Genomic DNA, 19,104 nt, shown 5'->3' with positions numbered 1-19,104 from the left:
GTGGGGTTTAAGTCTGAGCTCTTACTGGGACACATGCAAGGACATTCACCTTTTTCTCCTTCAACCGCTGAGTTCTCAGTTCTGCTGTGTGCTTTGGCTCATTGTCATGTAAGAACGTAAACCTTCTTCCAACTGACAACTTTCTGGCAGAGGGCAGCAGATTTTTCTCCAGAATTTCATGGTATTTTGCCACATCCATTTGTCCTTCTATCCTTACTTGTCAAGTCAAGTCAAGTCACCTTTATTTATATAGTTCTTTTAAAGGGTTAGTTCATCCAAAAATTTGAATTATGTCATTAATTGCTTACCCTCATGTCGATCCAAATCCGTAAGAACTCCGTTCATCTTCGGAACACAGTTTAAGATATTTTAGATTTAGTCTGAAAGCTTTCTCCATCCATTGAAAATGCCAGCTATGAAGTCACCGAGGTCTGGATCTCTGTAAATTTTTCATGTTCGAAAATAAAATTTGTTCTCTGATTGACTAATTTGCGGCTAGACTCCTCATATGAATGTCTACATGTATAATTCAGAATGTTTAGCATCCGTGGTATGAAAATGATCGCTGCGAGACGCTTCCGAAGTGAACGAGTCTTCAGACTTTTGTATACTAGAGTGCGAGACGCAGCCTCATGTTGACAGATCCAGATATTGTAAGCGTGTTTTGACTTGTTTTCCCACTAAATTAAAGTCGTCACCTTTATTTATATAGAGCTTTAAACCAAATACATTGCGTCAAAGCAACTGAACAACATTCATTTGGAAAACAGTGCGTCAATAATGCAAAATGATAGTTAAAGGCAGTTCATCATTGAATTCAGTGATGTCATCTCTGTTTAGTTTAAATATTGTCTGTGCATTTATTTGCAATCAAGTCAACGAAATCGCTGTAAATGACGTGACCCCAACTAAGCAAGCCAGAGGCTCCGGGCGACTGCAGTGACCCTCTGATCTGGATACAGACTGGATCTGGTGGCTGTGGTGACCTCGAAATAAGGGAGAAACAGACTAATATTAACATAGATGTCATTCTTCTAATAATGTAGCAAGTACATCGGGTGTTATGGGAAGTGTTTTCGGTTCCGGTTTACCTAATTAATGCAGCCTAAAAATCCTTTAACGGACTTGGGCTGATATTTGTCATTTTTTATATATCTGCATCGATATAATGTCAGGCACCTTGGCGAGCAGCCCCGCGTTATTGGTGCGGTGGAAAGTGCTGCTGCCACATGTGAAGGACCCCGAGCCAAATCTTTTGGAAGATGCTGGGAGATAAAGGTAGCCAGAGAATTTTACTCTGTAAATGGGGCGGAGAAGTTGGCATCTCTTACAAGCACTGAAGCGCTACTCCACCCCGCTCACAGACAGCACCGTGCTCGGAGAGACAGCTGTCCTGGAGCTGCCCAGAACTGTGAATGACATTTGTTCGGAAGCATGGTTTGATGCAGACAATAGTGAGGTTTCCATCCAACTCATTTGCATTTAGGGAAGTCAATATTCTATCATTTCCATGATCAATCGTCATTTAAATTAACGATCAATTAATAACCTTAATGCTGCAAAATGCGTCTGCAGCGGTATTATTATGTGGAAAAGCCACTTGGAAAAAAAGCTTTCTCACCCGAATTAAAGGGGTTTTAGTCTGAATAAAATGCTAGTAGCAGGACTGTAAAATGAATAGATGTGATTATGATCATTTGATAACATGAAGAGAGCGCACCATATGTTTGAGATCATTTTACTTCAAATCATCTTAGATCATTTTAGATACATTTTTACCATCAAGTTGACCGCTGAATGCGCCTCTTTAAATGGGTTTGTGGTGCTCGGTTTTTTGTATTTTAAAACGCAATTGCAATGTTTTCAAATGACACTAGTATTAAAAATAAAATAAAACTGTGGCGCTTGTGGCTGTGCTGCACAGTCAGTGAACCGCTTTTTTCACATCAAACATTTTATGCAAGTATTATGACCAGTACTTTTTTGTTTGATCCTGTTTTGCAAAATATTCAATTTATTTAAAAGTCGTTGCTCACGTCTCATTCTGCACATATCCAAATGTTTCCATATTCACAATGTATCGGAATGTTAAACTATAATCGTTTTTTTTTTTTTTTTTTTATGTAAAGTAGACAGAAAAGATCATCCTCTTCACATGAGCAAAAAAGTGCATAACAGCAGAGTGGACCGGTATAATGTGGTCTATTTAAACTGACTTGTGTAACCTTGTATATGTTTGGTTGACTGTTTAATAATGCACAGACTGCAATGTAAGTTTGAAATTAGAATGCACTTTAGATGTTCTGTGTCATTTATACAAACTAGTGTGTTTGCAACACTACAATTATTTATTTTTTATATTTTTCAGTTTAATTGATTTTTGTTTATAAAATTGTATTTAAAATTGTAATATTTAATTTATTAGTTGTATTGGATTTCTGTCAGATATATAATTTGGTGTTGAGGCCAAATAATGACATTTTAAGTCTCATCTGCCTCAGAAATCTTCAAGGTGTGTTTTGGCAAAGCTCAGTGGTGACTGCGTGTGGCCTTTGTTTCTTCAGCCCCCCATACGAGCCACATTCTTTTTGAGAATCTGTGATATTTTTGTCACATGCACACAATGACCATTCTTTCATGAGTTCCCCTTACAGATAATAAAGCAATGGTATGCGTATTTGCCATACTGTCGGGGGAGAGGGCCCAGAGCTTGGTAATTCCTCCCGAACCCAGTGTACACCTCTGTCCGGTTCATTTAGCCCGGACCCAGAGCATTCCTCCCCAGTGCTCCCCTCAAAATGAGCACAGCTGAAAATCAAATGGTTCTGTTTGCCATAGAGAATGTGATCCTTTTTCAGTGATTCAGTATTTTTGTTTTTTGACACATTGGTGTTTTATTTTTCACTTAGATGTTATAAGTTGAAGACAGCTGGATAAAACAAAAACTGTGTCCATCTTCAATTCAAAATGTGAATGTGATTATTTTAAAAGGGGGGGGGGGATTCCTTTCTATGCCCACTGTATAGAATTACTATTATTGGAGAAAATTACTGTGCAAATTACTATAATAAATAAATATATTTGTAAGACAAAATACAAAAAGTTAAAAACTGCTTATTATTACAACATGACCACGAGCATAATTCATTTTCTGAATTATAATTATATGTTTTCCTTTCCTTCCTCTAGTGCTGGCACTCTGCCAGTAACGTTCCGTTGTCTTGAGGAAAACCTTGGTATTGACAAGAGAGTTACACGTTTCGTGCTTCCTGTTGGAGCAACAATTAACATGGACGGAACAGCCCTCTATGAGGCTGTAGCTGCCATTTTCATTGCCCAGATGAACGGAATAGATTTAGATCCCGGTCAAATCATCACTGTCAGGTAAGACAGAATATTTTCAAAAATGTATATTATGAACTAACATCTACCTAATTGATTAGTGTGCTGTGCACCAATTAAATCAAGTCAAGTTAAGCTTTATTGTCATTCTGCTACATGTGTAGACATACAGTGGAACAAAATGTTGTGCTTCACAGGAACATGGTGCGACATAAATACAGACATACAACAATTAAGTAAAACAGTATAATCCTATACACAACTAACCTACTGACAGATTTTGACTCTAAATATACTACATATAAATGTTTGCCTACTACAGGTGCCTTGTTACTACAGGTGGTTTGTACAGGCCCACTCACCTGCGAGTAGCACACTTCGAATTGCACATGGAAAAAAAGAGTTTCAGACAGTCTTTCTGTGATGTGGTAAAGTTGGGGGTTGTTTTGGGGCGTGATATGGTCTATGTTTCAGGAGGTAGTGGGTTTGTGTGGGGTTTCAGAGGAGGGTGGGGTGATTTGAGTTCAGGGCTCTCATAGCCTGGGGGAAAAAGCTGTTGAGCAGTCTGGAAGAGCGAGCTCTGATGTCTCTGGAAGAGACTGTGGGAGGGATGGGTGGGGTCCTTCACGATACTATTGGCTTTCCTGGAGCATCGTATAAGGAAAATATTCAGGATGGAGGGGAGAGGGGCACCGCTGATCTTTGCAGCTGTGTTCACTGTCTGCTGGAGGGCCTTGCGGTCTGCTGCACTACAGTTCCCATATCAGACAGTGATGCAGCCATCAGCACACTCTCAGTGGTTTACCTGTAGAGTGTATTGAGGATGGTTGGAAGGAGAGTTGCTCTTTTCTGCCAGCAGAGAAAGTGTAGGCGCTGTTGTGCCTTCTTGGAGAGTGACATGGTGTTGGTGGTCCATGTGAGATCCTCTGTGATGTACACCCCCATGAATTTAGTGCTGCTGACTCTCCCCACAGTCAAGCTGTTGATGGTAAGTGACCTACCACAGTTGTGTCATTTGCATTCTTGATGATGTGGTTGGAGTTCAACTTGGCAGTGCAGATGTGGGTCAGCAGCGTGAAGAGCAGTGGACTGAGCACATCTGAGCCTTGTGGGGCACCTGTGAATTAAACTTTTGGTGAAGTTGTGGCTTAAGAATTAGATAATTTGACTCCTAACCTCTAAGGTTGTGGGTTCGAGTCTCAGGCTGGAAATACCATGACTGAGGTGCCCTTGAGCAAGGCACCAAACCCTCAAATGCTTCCCAGGCGCCGCAGCATTATTGGCTGCCGACCGCTCCGGGTGTGTGTTCAGTATGGGTCGCTATACTTGGCTGTATGTCACCTCACTTTCACTTTCACTGTACTCAGTGTGGTAGAAATTTAGTGCAGATGCAATAAATAAACTTAAGAGCAGCACACATTCAGATGTATTCCTGAGTAGAGCAATGTCCAAATCTTCACTTAGACTGTCACAGAGCTACATGAAGGAATATTAAAAAAGTGGCAGTACAAGTACAATAAAAGTAAACAGCATGTATTCCGGTATTTTTAGATGGAGGATAGCTGATTGTTAAGCAGTCTGATGGCTTGAAGATAGAAGCTGTTCTTCAGTCTGGTTGTCCGTGATCAGATGGATCGTAAGTGTCTGCCAGATAGCAGTGTGGTAAACAGGTGATCAGCAGGGTGAGTGCGGTCCTTGATGATGATGCAAGCCTTTCTCAAGCAGCGAGTTTGATAGATGTCCTGTAAGGCTGGGAGTTTATGTCCAATGATGAGCTCTGCTGTTCTCACCACTCGCTGAAGAGCTTTGCGGTCCAAAGAAGAGCAGTTGCCGTACCATACAGTGATGCAGCTTGTCAGAATACTCTCAATAGTGCAGCAGTAGAAGTTTGACATGATGTTAGAGGAGATGCCAAACCTCTTCAGTCTCTGCAGGAAGTAGAGACGCTGACGGGCTGTTCTCACTATGGTCTCTGAGTGTAGGCTTCAGGAAAGATCCTCAGAGATGTGAATGCCAAGAAACTTGTAGCTCTTAACTGTCTCTACTATCTCTCCATTGATGTGAATGGGAACGTGACCCTCTCTCTTTGATTCCCTGTAGTCTACGATCATCTACTTGGTCTTGCTGACTTTTAGAGAAAGATTTTTTATCAGCACACCATGCTGTGAGTGCATTAACCTCATCTCTTTAGGATGTCTCATCGACATTAGTGATGAGTCCTAGGATAGTAGTATCGTCAGCAATTTGAGGATGATGTTGGAGCTGTGCTTAGCAGGGAAGTCATAAGTGAACAGGGAGTACAAGAGAGGACTGAGTACACATCCCTGTGGGGCACCAGTGCTAAATGTGAGTGAGGAGGATGTGTGATTACCAGTTCTAACCACCTGGGGTCTGCCGATCTGCCGAAAACTGTACCAGTGCACTCACCACACACCAGCTACAGGTAGAGAGGAGAGAGAGACTGGTAGAGCCATTTCAGTGGATGGGGATGATGAAGGTGTTGATGATGACAAGGTCCAGTGGAGGGAATTTGGCCAGGACATCAGTGGAAAAACCTGTTCTCTTTATAACAAGTGGCATGGGATTTTTATGACCACAGAGAGTCATGACTTCTGTTTAACGTGTCATCTAAAGGATGGTGCTTTTTACAGTATAGTGTCCCCATCACTATACTGGGGCATTAGGACCCACACAGAACACAGGCCAAGCACCCCCTGCTAGCCTCATTAACACCTCTTCCAGCAGAATGTTGATGCATCAACACCAACAGCACTGAATTAATGTTAAAATGTGATGTTGTTTCAACATCACTTATTAACCCTAATTTAATGTTGAAGCAATGTTTATTTTTATTTTTTTGAAAACAATGGCAATGTCATTGAATTAGCATTACATTGTAATATTGATTCTGCATCACTGTTGTTTCATCTATAATGAACCTTTTTTTTTTTTTAAACAATCATTGGTAATATTGTTGGATCAATATATGTAATGTTAATACTAAACCACTTTTGTCGAAACACTGAAAACAAACATAAAACAACTGAAATACTGAAATTTCAACATAAATAATGTTGCCATCTTATGTGCCAAGATAATGATAAAACAACAATATTTCAACTACAGAATGGAATATCGACTAATTCCTGAGCATTTATTTAAAAGTCACTTATTTTTTAAACAGTTTAACATAATCAGTGACAAAAGATACAGAATATCAGTCTTAAAAAATAAAAGTGAGACAAAAATAACAAAATTACAAAAGCTTTACAAACTTTAAAATATTTTTAATAAGAGTCTGATGTCAGACTACAAGTGATCCAGTGATTCAAGTTTTTAAAAAACTGGCTTATGTCAGGCTGCTGCCTCTTTTCCTTAGGGCTCTCTGAAATCTGAAAAAGAAAGCATGGAGTCACCTAAGAGCAAGTCAGTTCATCTGTCATACATACAGAAACATTCAGGAATGTTAATCTGTAAAACACAGTATGAATCACTTTTAAATTGCTCAAAACAACAACAACAACATTTAATATAGATTAAGGAAAATGAATGATTACCCGACAAAGCAGAAAATCTTCCTTTATTTCTACTAAAAGAAAGAACGGAAGGTGCTCTGCAAACATTGAGTAAGACATGGGCTATGTATAAATGTGACATTCTTGTTGATGTTCATGTCACTTGTCAAGTAATAAAGTCATGTCACCTTTATTTCTATAGCGCTTTATACAATACTGGTTGTGTCAAAGCAGCTTTACAGTGTTAAACAGGAAAATAGATTGTCAACAATGCAAGAAGAAAATAACAAAGAGTCTTTTTTCAGCTAAAGTCAGTTCATTGATGATTAGGTGATATTGTCATCCATTTCAGCTCTCTTTCAATACTCTATGTCCAATAGACTGTAGATGCAACTACAGTCTAAAGTAGAAGCAGCATTGTTTAAAAGTGTACCAGTGAAGTTGTGTGAAATTTGTCACTTGATTAATCAAACAAGACTTCTTTCATCAAAATTTCAATGTTGATCCAACATTTTTGAAATATTGAAATGACATCAACCTGGCATTATGCTGCCGGAAGGAACACGGTGCTGAGGATAATCGAATGAGTCTTTATTAATCCAACACAGGGGAAAATCCAACATGGAGAACAGGAGGAAGACACATAATTCACTGATAGACCCCGACAAAACTGAACAGAAAGGACATGGGCTTATAAAAGGCAGGATAATGGGGGAAAACACAGGTGTATGGAATGATTAAATTAACGGGACATGGAACACATGTGGAAGAAACTAAACACACCTGGAATCAAATTAACAAATCACGGGAGACAGAAACTGGGTCACAGGGTCGAAAACACACAGACAGCTCCATAATCCTGACATAACCAAGATGATGGTTTGGATGAAAACTCAACATTGTATCAATGTCACCTAGCTATCTGACATATTATTTAATTTTTAAATAATATTGTTAAGATATTATTGCTTCACTGAGGCTCATTTCCTTTCGGAGGAAAGAAGGGCAATTGGCTATCCTCTATCACTATTACTTATGCAATTTTTGAAGCACTGCATGAGTTAGAGTTTTGTGAATCTGATGCTGAGCTCAAGTCTAAGAAGAGTCAGTCTCTCACTCTTCCCAGACTCTGTGTGGTGTATTTTCTAAGTGGCTTGCACATGGGGCATTCTGGAACTCTGAAAGCTCACAATGCAATCCCTTTCAACTTGAATGTTTCTCTGTTTACTATTGCTATTATTGATTTGTCACTTTGAGCTACCAAATATCCAAGTCACACAATCAGTCGCTTCATGACTGATTCTGCATCGAAAGTTCCAGTACTGGGCAGATACTCATTCTTTGTTGGAGAAAAGAGCCATGGGGAGAGGAAATGCCTCCTTCCCAAAAAGAATCCCTTAATTTACAGTCTGTATTTTCTGGTGCTGTAAAAGGATAACTGATTGTGGCCAATCCTGCACTTGCATCTGCCGGACTTGACACTCAGTATGTGCAATGGCATAATGAAGACAAAAATTCTTTAGGTCTAAATGCGAAACAGCCTGTTGCCCCCTTTTGGTTTGTCTCCATCATCAGCTTTGTGGATAGTTGCTCTTGCACAACAGTCTGTATGTTTTCCTGCTGACATACCTGCTTCCAACTGTGACAATGAGAGTGTGGAATGCATGTTTGGTTGGAAGTTCCATACATGCAATATACCACATATTGTTCTTGGGTTTTATTTCCCTCTTGGAAGAGATTGAGATCAAAGCAGATTTGCTTTTTTGGATTTGGGGCAATGTGTGGCACCCCTGTCTGTAGATGTGGAAACCCTGGGTTCGGCCTCCAAACTAAGCACTTTGATTAAATGTGGTTTTTCGACTGAGATATTGGAGAACATTTTAAATGCAAGAGCCTTCTCTTGTAGAAGGTTATACAATTAGTGAATATTTTCATGGTGAAAGCAGCACAATATTGGTTCTTTGGGAAATCTCGCTTCTCTTGAAGTAAGGACAATCTGGTACATTCTCCTGGAGAGGTGGAGGTTGGACTTGTGGGCCCTCAATGGGCTGTGTCAATGGTCTGACTATCTCTAAGTTGAGAATGTCTCTCTGGCTAGTTTTGGCGATCAAGTGAACTTATACCATCTCACACCCATATTCAACCACCACAAATTGTGCATGTCTCCCTCATAGGCCACACACAGTTTAACTCTTGCAGACTCTACTAAAGAGCTGATGAAGTTGAATCAAGACCTGCCAGACATGCCAAATATGCAGTGGGTGGAGTTCCTCAGGACAGGTATCAGAACCACTGTTATAAGTTACAAAAGTTGCAGTGCCTTGTGACAATCTAGGTTTATTCTTCTTAATAAAATGTCACTGGGCTGAGGAGAGGACCTTAAACAGCATCTTTCAGTTAACTGTTGCTATTCTATACAAGCTCCTGGGTGGAGTTTTATAAATATAAGTTACTACCGCAGTGTCTCGTCCCGTAATTCAGGAAACTAGGGTTATATACATGACACAAACATTTTACACAACCTAAATACTAGATATGATGCTGACAGTGCCACAATGATCAGTGTTGTTTGTCACTTAAATGTAACAAAAATGTAGTTAAGTAATCATAATCAAGTAATAATTTACATAATGACATTCCATAATGTGTATTTTAAATACAACAATGCAAAATACAGTTTGATGGTCCAGTTCATTCTTCCAAAATTGATGTACAGTAGGTGGCCAACCAAAATGATAATGATTCATCGTCGCATCTGTAAAGTGCATTTGCAGTTTTTGACCGCTGAGTGGCGCTTTGACCATAAGTTATCAAAGAAGCGCATCACAGCAAATTCGCAAATAGCCATCAGCTTTGCCTCACCGATGTGTTACATTTGACAGCTGCATTCGGGGAAAATGAAAGAAAAACACTGTAGTTGAAATATTTAATATTTACAGATGAAAGTTTATTACTTGAAGTTATCTGTGTTTATTAGAACAAATTCAGGCAGGATAAATGTCAAGCCTATGAGCCTGTGCTTATATTTTCTCTAAGCTACACAGTATTACACAATATTTTAGAATTGACACATTTAATAGGTTTGCGGCATTATTTATATAATAAGAATTATGTGTTAAATTATTCCAAATAAACTGTGGTTTGTGGCATTAAACGTGGTAGCCTTTAGTGATCTAGGCTACTTGGATTTATATGCAAAATGTCAATATTCTCACATATTAGGCCTATATTTTCATTTATATTTTAAAATTCCTTCAATAAAACAACATGCATTTTTGTCACGCACTACTATGTTAATCGTTACCTGTCCTTTATTTTGACAGATAACTTCTTGGGGAAAAGATATCTGTCTGTACACTGATTAAGAAATTGTTGCGTGTTTTATAAATTATTTTCTTTTATATTAGCAAAACAAGAAATTAATAAATTAAACCTGCACGATTTATCTAAATCAGTGAAACTCTAAAGAATGGACTGATCAATAAAATGTCCTCATGATTAAACTCAAGTTCTCTCATTATAATCAACAAAATGTACACAATGTAAAAAAGTGCTTCATTAATTGACAACTTCAGTGATTCAAGTTTCAAGATTTTTATTCGTCACAGTTATATATATAGCATATAACCAGCAGTGAAATGAGTCAGGTCCGCTCCATGGACAGTGCAATTATTAAAGAATACAACACAGATGAAAATATACATAAATATAGCTATGAAGGAATGAAATAAAAGTAAACAATACAAATATAAGAATACAATATAAAAAAGATGTATATTGTAGAATTAAAAATAGATTTTAACAGTTCTGCTTTTGCAGTGTTTTTGAGGTAGATGTCCTGCAGAGAGGGGAGAATAGATGCACTCAGCTAAGCGCACAACTCTATGCAGGGCTTTGCAGTCTTGACTGAAGCTGTTCACACTGAGAATGCACTGAGTCAATACACTTTCTATAGCCCCAGAATAGAAAGTTTTCAGGATTGCTGGTGAGACCCTGAATTTCCTCAGCTGTCGCAGTTTGTACAGTCTTTGTCTGGCTTTATTAACCTGTGTTTGAATGTGTGTAATCCAAATCATTTCCTCTGAGATGTTTACACCAAGGTACTTGAAGCTGCTCACCCTCTCCACAGGGGTCCCGCTGATCATGAGAGGAGTATAGGGCTGCTGCTGTCTCTTCCTGAAGTCCACAATCAGTTCTTTAGTTTTGCTCACATTCAGAGAGAGACAGTTGTCCTGGCACCATGATGTTAATTTCTCTACCTCATTCAAGTATGCAGTCTCATTATTGTTGTGAATGAGGCCCAGAACCACAGTATCATCAGAAAATTTGATAATAGATGTGGAGCTGTGCGAAGACACGCAGTCATGTGTGTAGAGAGAGTAGAGCAGGGGACTCAGGACACAGCCCTGTGGGGCTCCTACGTTCAGGGTGATGGAGCTGGAGGTGTACTGGCCTAGTTTCACCACTTGAGGCCTTCCAGTGAGGAAATCAAGAATCCAGTTGCAGAGTGAAGAATTCAGGCCGAGGTCCATGAGTTTAGAAGCTAGCTTTATGGGGACTGTAGTATTAAAAGCTGAGCTATAGTCGATAAATAACAGCCTTACATAGTTCCTGTTATTGTTGTCAATGTGTGTGAGAGAAGAGTGCAGGATGTGAGAGATGGCATCATCTGTGGATCTGTTTGGGCGATAGGCAAACTGAAGAGGGTCCAAAGTATCCGGGATGGAGGAGCAGATGACGTTTTTAACCAGTCCCTCAAATACCTTCATGACTATTGATGTGAGGGCAACTGGACAATAGTCATTCAGACAAGAGGATATATTGTTCTTAGGCACAGGGATGATGACAGATGATGCTGCATTGTAAGCAGCAGTGTGTGTGTTTACTGCTTTATTCTTATTTGTCTACATATTTTATCTTCATTACAAATCTTTTTTGGTTTTATTTTAGATAATTGCTTGTAAAAAATATTTACTTTGTAATGCATATGCAAAATGTGAATTATTACCCAATCTGGATGTCCACCTACTGTACCACATATCTTGTGTTCTAAAAAGAATTGACTGTCTGTTGCCAGTCTTTTGAGGCCACCCAATGTCAAAGTTTAGGTGTTCACTTACTTGTTTGGCAAAATTCAGAACATCTTTGCCCTTTTTAAACAGTAGCCTGGTATTTTCACTTTAAGTTGCTCTGGACAAGATTGTCTTCTATTTTCTACTACTTTATGTGTATATGAATATAACATAAGTGTTTGCATTCCCAAAATTTAGTCTTACAGCAACACTTGCCAGTGTTGGGGCAGCGAGTATCCCCAGTGCTGGATTGGTCACCATGTTACTCATTCTGACAGCCGTTGGACTTCCTACTCAAGACATCAGTCTGCTGGTGGCTGTTGACTGGCTTCTGTGAGTATTCTGAATCTCGACGTATTTGATCCTGACTGGGACTTGTAAATGCTAAATGAAAGCCTTCCCTGAAGCTGTTACTGTTATGTTTAAGATTGTCCTGCTGTTGTTCAGGAAATATGTGACTGCTGAACAGAGCATATGATCATTTGTTTTTTGTTTTTTGTTTTCTCAGGGATCGTTTCCGTACCTCAGTTAATGTGGTTGGAGACTCATATGGGGCTGGCATCGTCTACCATCTGTCCAAGGCAGAGCTGGATGCTCTGGACGCCCAACATGCAAAGTCTGATGACATAGAGATGATGAACAAGACCCAGTCCTACTATGATGACCTCAAAAACCATCATGAAAACAACTCCAACCAGTGCGTCTTTGCTGCTCAAAATTCAGTCTTATTAGATGATTGCAAGGTACAAGTCATGCTTAAGGAGGTAGAGACATCTACATAACACATGCCTGCATGTCTCTTTTCTGATATCTTTTGCATGTTAGCATATATGTATATGCATATGTATAATTGCATATTTACTCATATACTTATATTTCTTTGCATCTTTTCTCAGAGCATATTTTGAGGATATTACAACATAATATTATATGTTTTGAACACCAGTGCATCATAATCTATATCAAATCAAATAATTCATTATTATTTTTACTTTTACCTACACCATTTATTTAAATAATATGTGAATAATGTTCACTTTAAGTTCAGTTGAGATCCATGATTTAAATAATAAACTACAAGCTAAACCTATGAAAGCACCTTTCCACCAGCAGGCCGAATATTCAGAGCATGGTGTGGAATGGTTCTAGTTGCAGTTCCACTTGAGCATGATGCGAATGCACACCATCCTTGATAATGTGTTTATAGTATTGTAGACTATTATTCTACAAGCTTTTTTCAACAAGAGGCTAGCACATTTAAACATATACTATAATATTGTTTCCTTTTTTAGCTACTATGGGAACCTTTCCCTTTCTACATGATGTGAACATCCCATACAACATAAAGGGCCCTATCATACCCCCAGCACAATGCGACACAAGGTGCAGCACAAGTGTGTTTGCTAGTTTCAGTCCGGTGCCATTCGCATTTTCCCGTCCAGCGCCACATAATTTAATTTGCATTTGCACTCATTTTTGCGTCCATGGGCGTGCTGGTCTAAAAAAGAGATGTTTTCAGGCGCACTGCTGGCGCATTGCTATTTTAAGGAGCTGAAAATACGTGCACTAGAATTCAAAGGTACAGCACGCACATCCTAAACCTTAAAACTGGGTGCTGGGCAGACAAGTAGTTGCAAAGGTAAACAATGAGTCCACACACCAGAAAATGCTCCTTAGCAATATGCATGTCTGATGAAGGGCTTGGACCCGAAACGTTACACGTGGTGAGCAATCATTAAAATTGCTAAGGAGCATTTTCTGGTGTAAGGAGCTGAAAATAGACTGCGCCATAGACCAGCTCAGACCTGGTTTAAAGTCTGGTGCAATGTTTTTCTTTGTTATTTAAAGAGCGTGTTAGTATAGGCGGTTCAGCAACACGCGCACACGCTGCTTATTAAACACAGGGACGCACAGCAGCACACAAACATGCCAAATATAAAAAGTTAAAGGATTGCAATGAATAAGATTTTTTTGTAGGCTATAAAAATGGCTACATGTCATAATAGATAGTCATCGCATGTATCGGAACTAGGCTATCTATTTGCTCGCACACGAACAGCTCCGCTTCATCTCGGAGACGCATTCTGTCTTTGCGCTTGCCAAATTCCGCCGTGTAAATAGCAAATCCGTCATGGCAAAGCTCAACTGGCTCGTAAAGGGAATGGAAGATGAGACTCTGACTGGTTTATTGAACGTTACGCCCAAAAAACACCCATTACTCATTAAGAGAATAGAGACAACCCGTTTAGACCATGCGTCAGGGCTCGTCAACCGTTTTTTTCTGACGTTAAAATAGCAAAAGTGGATTTGGACTCGCCCTGAGTGCACCTGCGCCGTGCGCTTTACACTTTGCATTTAGATCGTTAAAATAGGGCCCAAATGCTCCAGGGTTTATTCACAGTATCATACCGCCACCAACTCTTCCATCACCAAAGTAACATGCATCCTAATCTTAAAAAGAAACTGTGACTGTGGCCATCTTGGTGCATGGTTTGGTAACAATTACCCTTCACCTGATGGTGGAAAGCAGGCTTTATTCAACTCTTATGTATTTATGATACGGATGATTTATTGAGTGATTCAGTTTAAGTAATTATTAAGTTAAGTTTACATAAATTAACTGATAATCAAGTTTGAGAACATCAGCAATTAAGCATTGCCTGAGACTAAACAAACGTTTATGGGAGTTAAGAATGAAAGAGAAGATCCGTCCTCCTGAGTAGACACATCTTCATCTTTTAGTTTTGAAAGTTTTACAAAACAGTTAGACATGTTTTTGTTGTGTTTTTCCTTGGTGCAAAATAGACTAGACTAGAAAATCTGCTTCTGTTTTCTGCTGTCTGTTGTGCTTGCATGCTCTGAATTCAAACAATAATTTAACAAAAACTTACCCATTTTATCTAAAAATGCAATCCATTGTAGAAGCCTTGCAAAGTAACCACTCATTAATGCTTGTCCTATTGTTGTACCTTGCTATTTTTATTTATTTATTTTTAGTCAAATGTTATAGAGCAGTCTGTGTATTTGTCACTGAAAATCTCATACAGGTAATGGTCAAATGGCTTTAGTGTCAAGGTCTATATATCTTGGAGCACAGAATTCTAAATGACAGAAACAAAAGTATTCATCACTATGCAATGTTTCATAGTAAAAATTAAACAACTGGATTCAAATTTCCTGAATTAAATGGTCAAAAGCAGAAGAGTGCCAGAGGAATGGCATCATTTGCTGAAGTAAACAATGATAACAGGCATTCATTATAACATCAGCACTGGCAGTTAGATTGTGAATTTGTTTAGTGTAAACTTTAATCATCCACATCAAGAATGATACCTGTAAAATAACTGTAACAAGTTAACCAGTTAAAGTTCAAAATTGAACTCTAAGAGAACTTGGTGACATGTCTTTTCTGGGACCAAACCTTCAGATCACAAAAGCAAACAACATACAGTGCTAATATACTGTATGCACATGGTGTGCTGTGTAATAATTTAAAAAAATCATGGTCTTAACCAATATCTCCCAAACGAAATCTCACTTGTGATTGATCTTTTCTGAATTGTAAAAATATTGGTGTCTGGGACGCTGTAACAGTAGACTGTTTGTAGTTCTTAAAAGCTTGTGTGCTGCAATTGAATTGGGCTCATGAACCGCTGTTGAGATGGTATTCTCAGTTGAAATGGAGTGGATGCTTTGACCTTGAAATATTATTATCAGTCAATACATCATGACAACAAACATATAGTGGAGTCCACACCACAACAATAATGGTAACAACACAAAGGAACGATACAAAAATGTTCCGCTTTTGGGATCACTTTTAGAACTGAAAGGTTCAAACAGCCATCCATCCTAATGTTTTTTTTTTTTTAAATCAAAATATTTTTTCCGCTATATTTGTACTTGTGCTAAAAGTCTCAGAATTCTTTGCTCCGAAGCTCCAGAGAGATCTTACAATTACCGTTGAAGATTCACATGGATATGACCTCAAATTTGTTGAAACTCTTTCAGGTAACCTTGGCGGCCACAAACGGCTCAACTGCGGAGAACACACTCGTTGAGGAAGAACCTTGGAAAAATGATTAATGCAAGCACACAGACGCCGAAACCCCAGAAGAGAGAGAAAAAAGCAACCTATATTCATGAACATAGAACAAATGGGTTTTGTAGTTTATTTCTATGGTTTCTATTATTTTCTAACATGTTTAACAATATCATACTGTCTCATGTAACACACGAATATGAGGCCAAAAGCTCACACATGCAGCTGACATAATGTTATTGAGGCAGTTACATAAGTTATTTGTGATGCTAATAAATAAATACGTAAACTTCCAAACATATGTATTTTGAAAAGGGGTGAAAAATGAGGGAGAACAGACAGATAACATAGCTTCTTGCAGAGCCATCGTCCACTACTTTTTATGTGAGAACATGACAGAAACCTTCTTGTCTGCCTCTAGTTCCTTGGCCTTACACTAGACAGCTGAACTACGTTGCACAACACTGTAGCACCTCTTGGTCCGAACAAATGTTACAACCACTTCTCAAAAGGCTAATATGGTGTTGCTAGGATACAAAAGTAGGGATGGAGGCGACAGATGGAAGGTAAAGCACAAGTCTCTGGAGCTCCTTTTATCACAGTGCTCACTGGAGAGGGTTTTTTTCTTCTATATTCTGTCAAGGAAACAGATGATAGGGTGTTTCTCGTATGTATGTTGGTGAATCAGTGGCACAACAGCACAAAAACTTTTCAGGCACATTCTATATTTACTATTTCAGGTCTTACAAGAGCCCTTTGCGTCATTCAGAAGTACTGAAATATGCAATGCATGCCTTACGTTTAGTTCATTATAAAGCACAAATTGTCTATTTATGTTGTACAACCAAAACAGCGCCTGAACACTGTCAGTCATACAGTGGACATACAGCTGATGGCTTCAGTGCATCTTTTAAAATAACAGGATTATTTTTATATAATTCAGAGTGGTGTGTGCTAAACCTGGACTGGCATTATTAATATGTCCAGCATGTTGAGAGCACACACCCCATCTAAAGCAGTTAAATGCCTTTACCCACAAACGGTATACATTTAGTCTATTTTTCATTCCACTGGTAAGATATAGAGGTATACTCAGGCATATTAAATTATACTATTTGTTTTTTCCAGGAAAAATTTTGTCAGGGAAAAAATAATAATAAAAAAAATAACATCGCTAATGCACACAGAGATCATTTGTATTAAGGCCCAGTTAGCCTGCTGCAGAGAACTGTTTACCTGTTTTTATAATCCAAGTAGATTTACACAGTTATAAATACATAATGCCTTCATTTTCATTTTGCAATTAACAGAATTTCTTACCTCAGAGAGACATTACCCCAAGGCTATAATAACTATTTTAAAGCAGTTTTTATTTTGAGCTTTTGAAAATCAGAACTAAATTACAGTAACAATGAAGCCAAGTAGTATTACAATTGAAGGGTTAGAGCTTAATAAAGAGGAGGATTTTACTACTGAGCTGATCTGATATACTACCTCTGGATGTTCTGTCCTCTTATTCATCTCTGACAGCATCGTTCCCTCATATTACAAATGACTGTTTCTTAGCCCCACCATGCTGCAAAACACTCATAGGCCAACTTTCTATCACTTCCTGTCAGACTGACCAATCAATATGCACATTCCACATACCTCACTATGCCAATCAGAGATTCAGACAAAAGATTCTTTCAAATGAATGATACATTCAGACGAGCACACTTCTTCCCCGTGTGATCTCGGATCACAGGATTCTAATTTTGGCCTTTTTTATTTTTTTATTTGCTTATTTGTTTGATGATTCTTTTAAAAATCCTGTATTTGTCAAAACTAAACAAAGATATCAAAAGAATTCCACCCCTAATATGTCAAATTAATTTGAGATATCTCTCTATGATTCCTTGAATTCTAAACAGCTATTTGACGTTCCAGTGTTTCAACCCTTGCCAAGAGAATAAATGCCATATGAGCACAAGTTCATGTTGCCATTTTATATAGAAATATAATCTGAATTTTAGATGTTGTGAGAGTTGCCCATCAAAAGGCAGATGTTTGAGACTGTTGAGATTGTTTGGTCGTTGAGTGTTGAGCCACTCTTGTGTTTTATTTCATTGCATGGACATTTAGTGTTTTGCACCAGTTTCTTAAAAAGCATGAATTTTAAAGTGTCTCCTCGCAGTTTTTGTACATATTGAAGGCAGAGGCGTTGCTAGTGGGGGAACAGCGGGACAGAGTGCAACATCCTCTCTTCCTCCTCCACCCCCCACTGAGGGGGACGACAGTCCACAATTCCTATTGAGGGATATTGACCCATTGAAATGTGCTGTACAGGGGGCCAAGAAAACCTAGCGAAGCCACTGATTGTAGGTAACACGGAGTTGATGTTTATTGATGTGACAGTTTTAACTAAGTGTTTTTGTAATCCTATAGAAAATGTATACCCTTTCTGTGCTGCATAATAATAATACTATAGTGAAAAGTGTAGAAAGATAGTACTTTGCTTGAGTTTAGTTCAGATTAGCTCTCAACAATTTCATATCAATTATTCTATCTGATCTATGTTTGGAATTTCTTTCCCTACATACATTTATGTGTCCCTACATTTCTATGTAATCTAACATCAGACTCAAAACGAAGATATTTGTATATTATTTATAGCATCTCAAAATATTCAGGCTATATTTTTGAAGATGTTATACAATAAAATATTGTTTTAATGTGATAGTCTTACATATGTTTGTGTTATATGTACATCAGATTATATGTAACATTTTAAAATTATGATAAGATATGCTGGAATGTGAATTTGAGTTTACTTGATGATATAAAGCACACTGTATTGTCTGTGTTGAGCCACATCCACAGTTTCTGTAAAACAGATCCTGTTCCATGCTGTCTGTCTTGCGCTTGACTTTCCAATGTTTCTTTTCAATGTTTCTGATATATTTTTAAACACTCACATAGACACACGCACACACACACACACACACACACACACAATTTACAGGCAATTGTGAAACATTCTTGTAGAATATCCCAGATTTATTATTCTTACTCAATTGAATACATCTGAAACCATCATTAATAGATGGTCTGCATTTCTTACACTTATCCTTTACGTAAACTCATCTGCTTC

General features: G+C 38.4%; 1 protein-coding gene across 3 annotated transcripts in view; it reads left to right on the top strand.

Annotated features, from left to right (window-relative positions):
• slc1a2b (solute carrier family 1 member 2b) overlaps positions 1–18,712 on the top strand; it is a 49,133-nt gene extending 30,421 nt beyond the window's left edge. The window contains exons 8-11 of one of the 3 annotated variants that reach the window (XM_026239454.1): positions 3,190–3,384; positions 12,128–12,262; positions 12,438–12,693; positions 15,941–18,712. In XM_026239454.1, the coding sequence (XP_026095239.1) occupies positions 3,190–3,384; positions 12,128–12,262; positions 12,438–12,693; positions 15,941–16,015 (661 nt within the window). In that variant the 3' untranslated portion in view covers positions 16,016–18,712. The remainder of the gene's footprint in view (positions 1–3,189; positions 3,385–12,127; positions 12,263–12,437; positions 12,694–15,940) is intronic. The other 2 variants (XM_026239455.1, XM_026239457.1) reach the window with 2 other exon arrangements.
• The last annotated feature ends 392 nt before the right edge of the window (positions 18,713–19,104 follow it).

This window comes from Carassius auratus, chromosome 50 (assembly GCF_003368295.1).
Source record: "Carassius auratus strain Wakin chromosome 50, ASM336829v1, whole genome shotgun sequence".
Lineage (NCBI taxonomy): Eukaryota > Metazoa > Chordata > Actinopteri > Cypriniformes > Cyprinidae > Carassius > Carassius auratus.
Note: the sequence above shows the minus strand (reverse complement) of the source record. Positions and strands in the feature narration are given on the sequence as shown.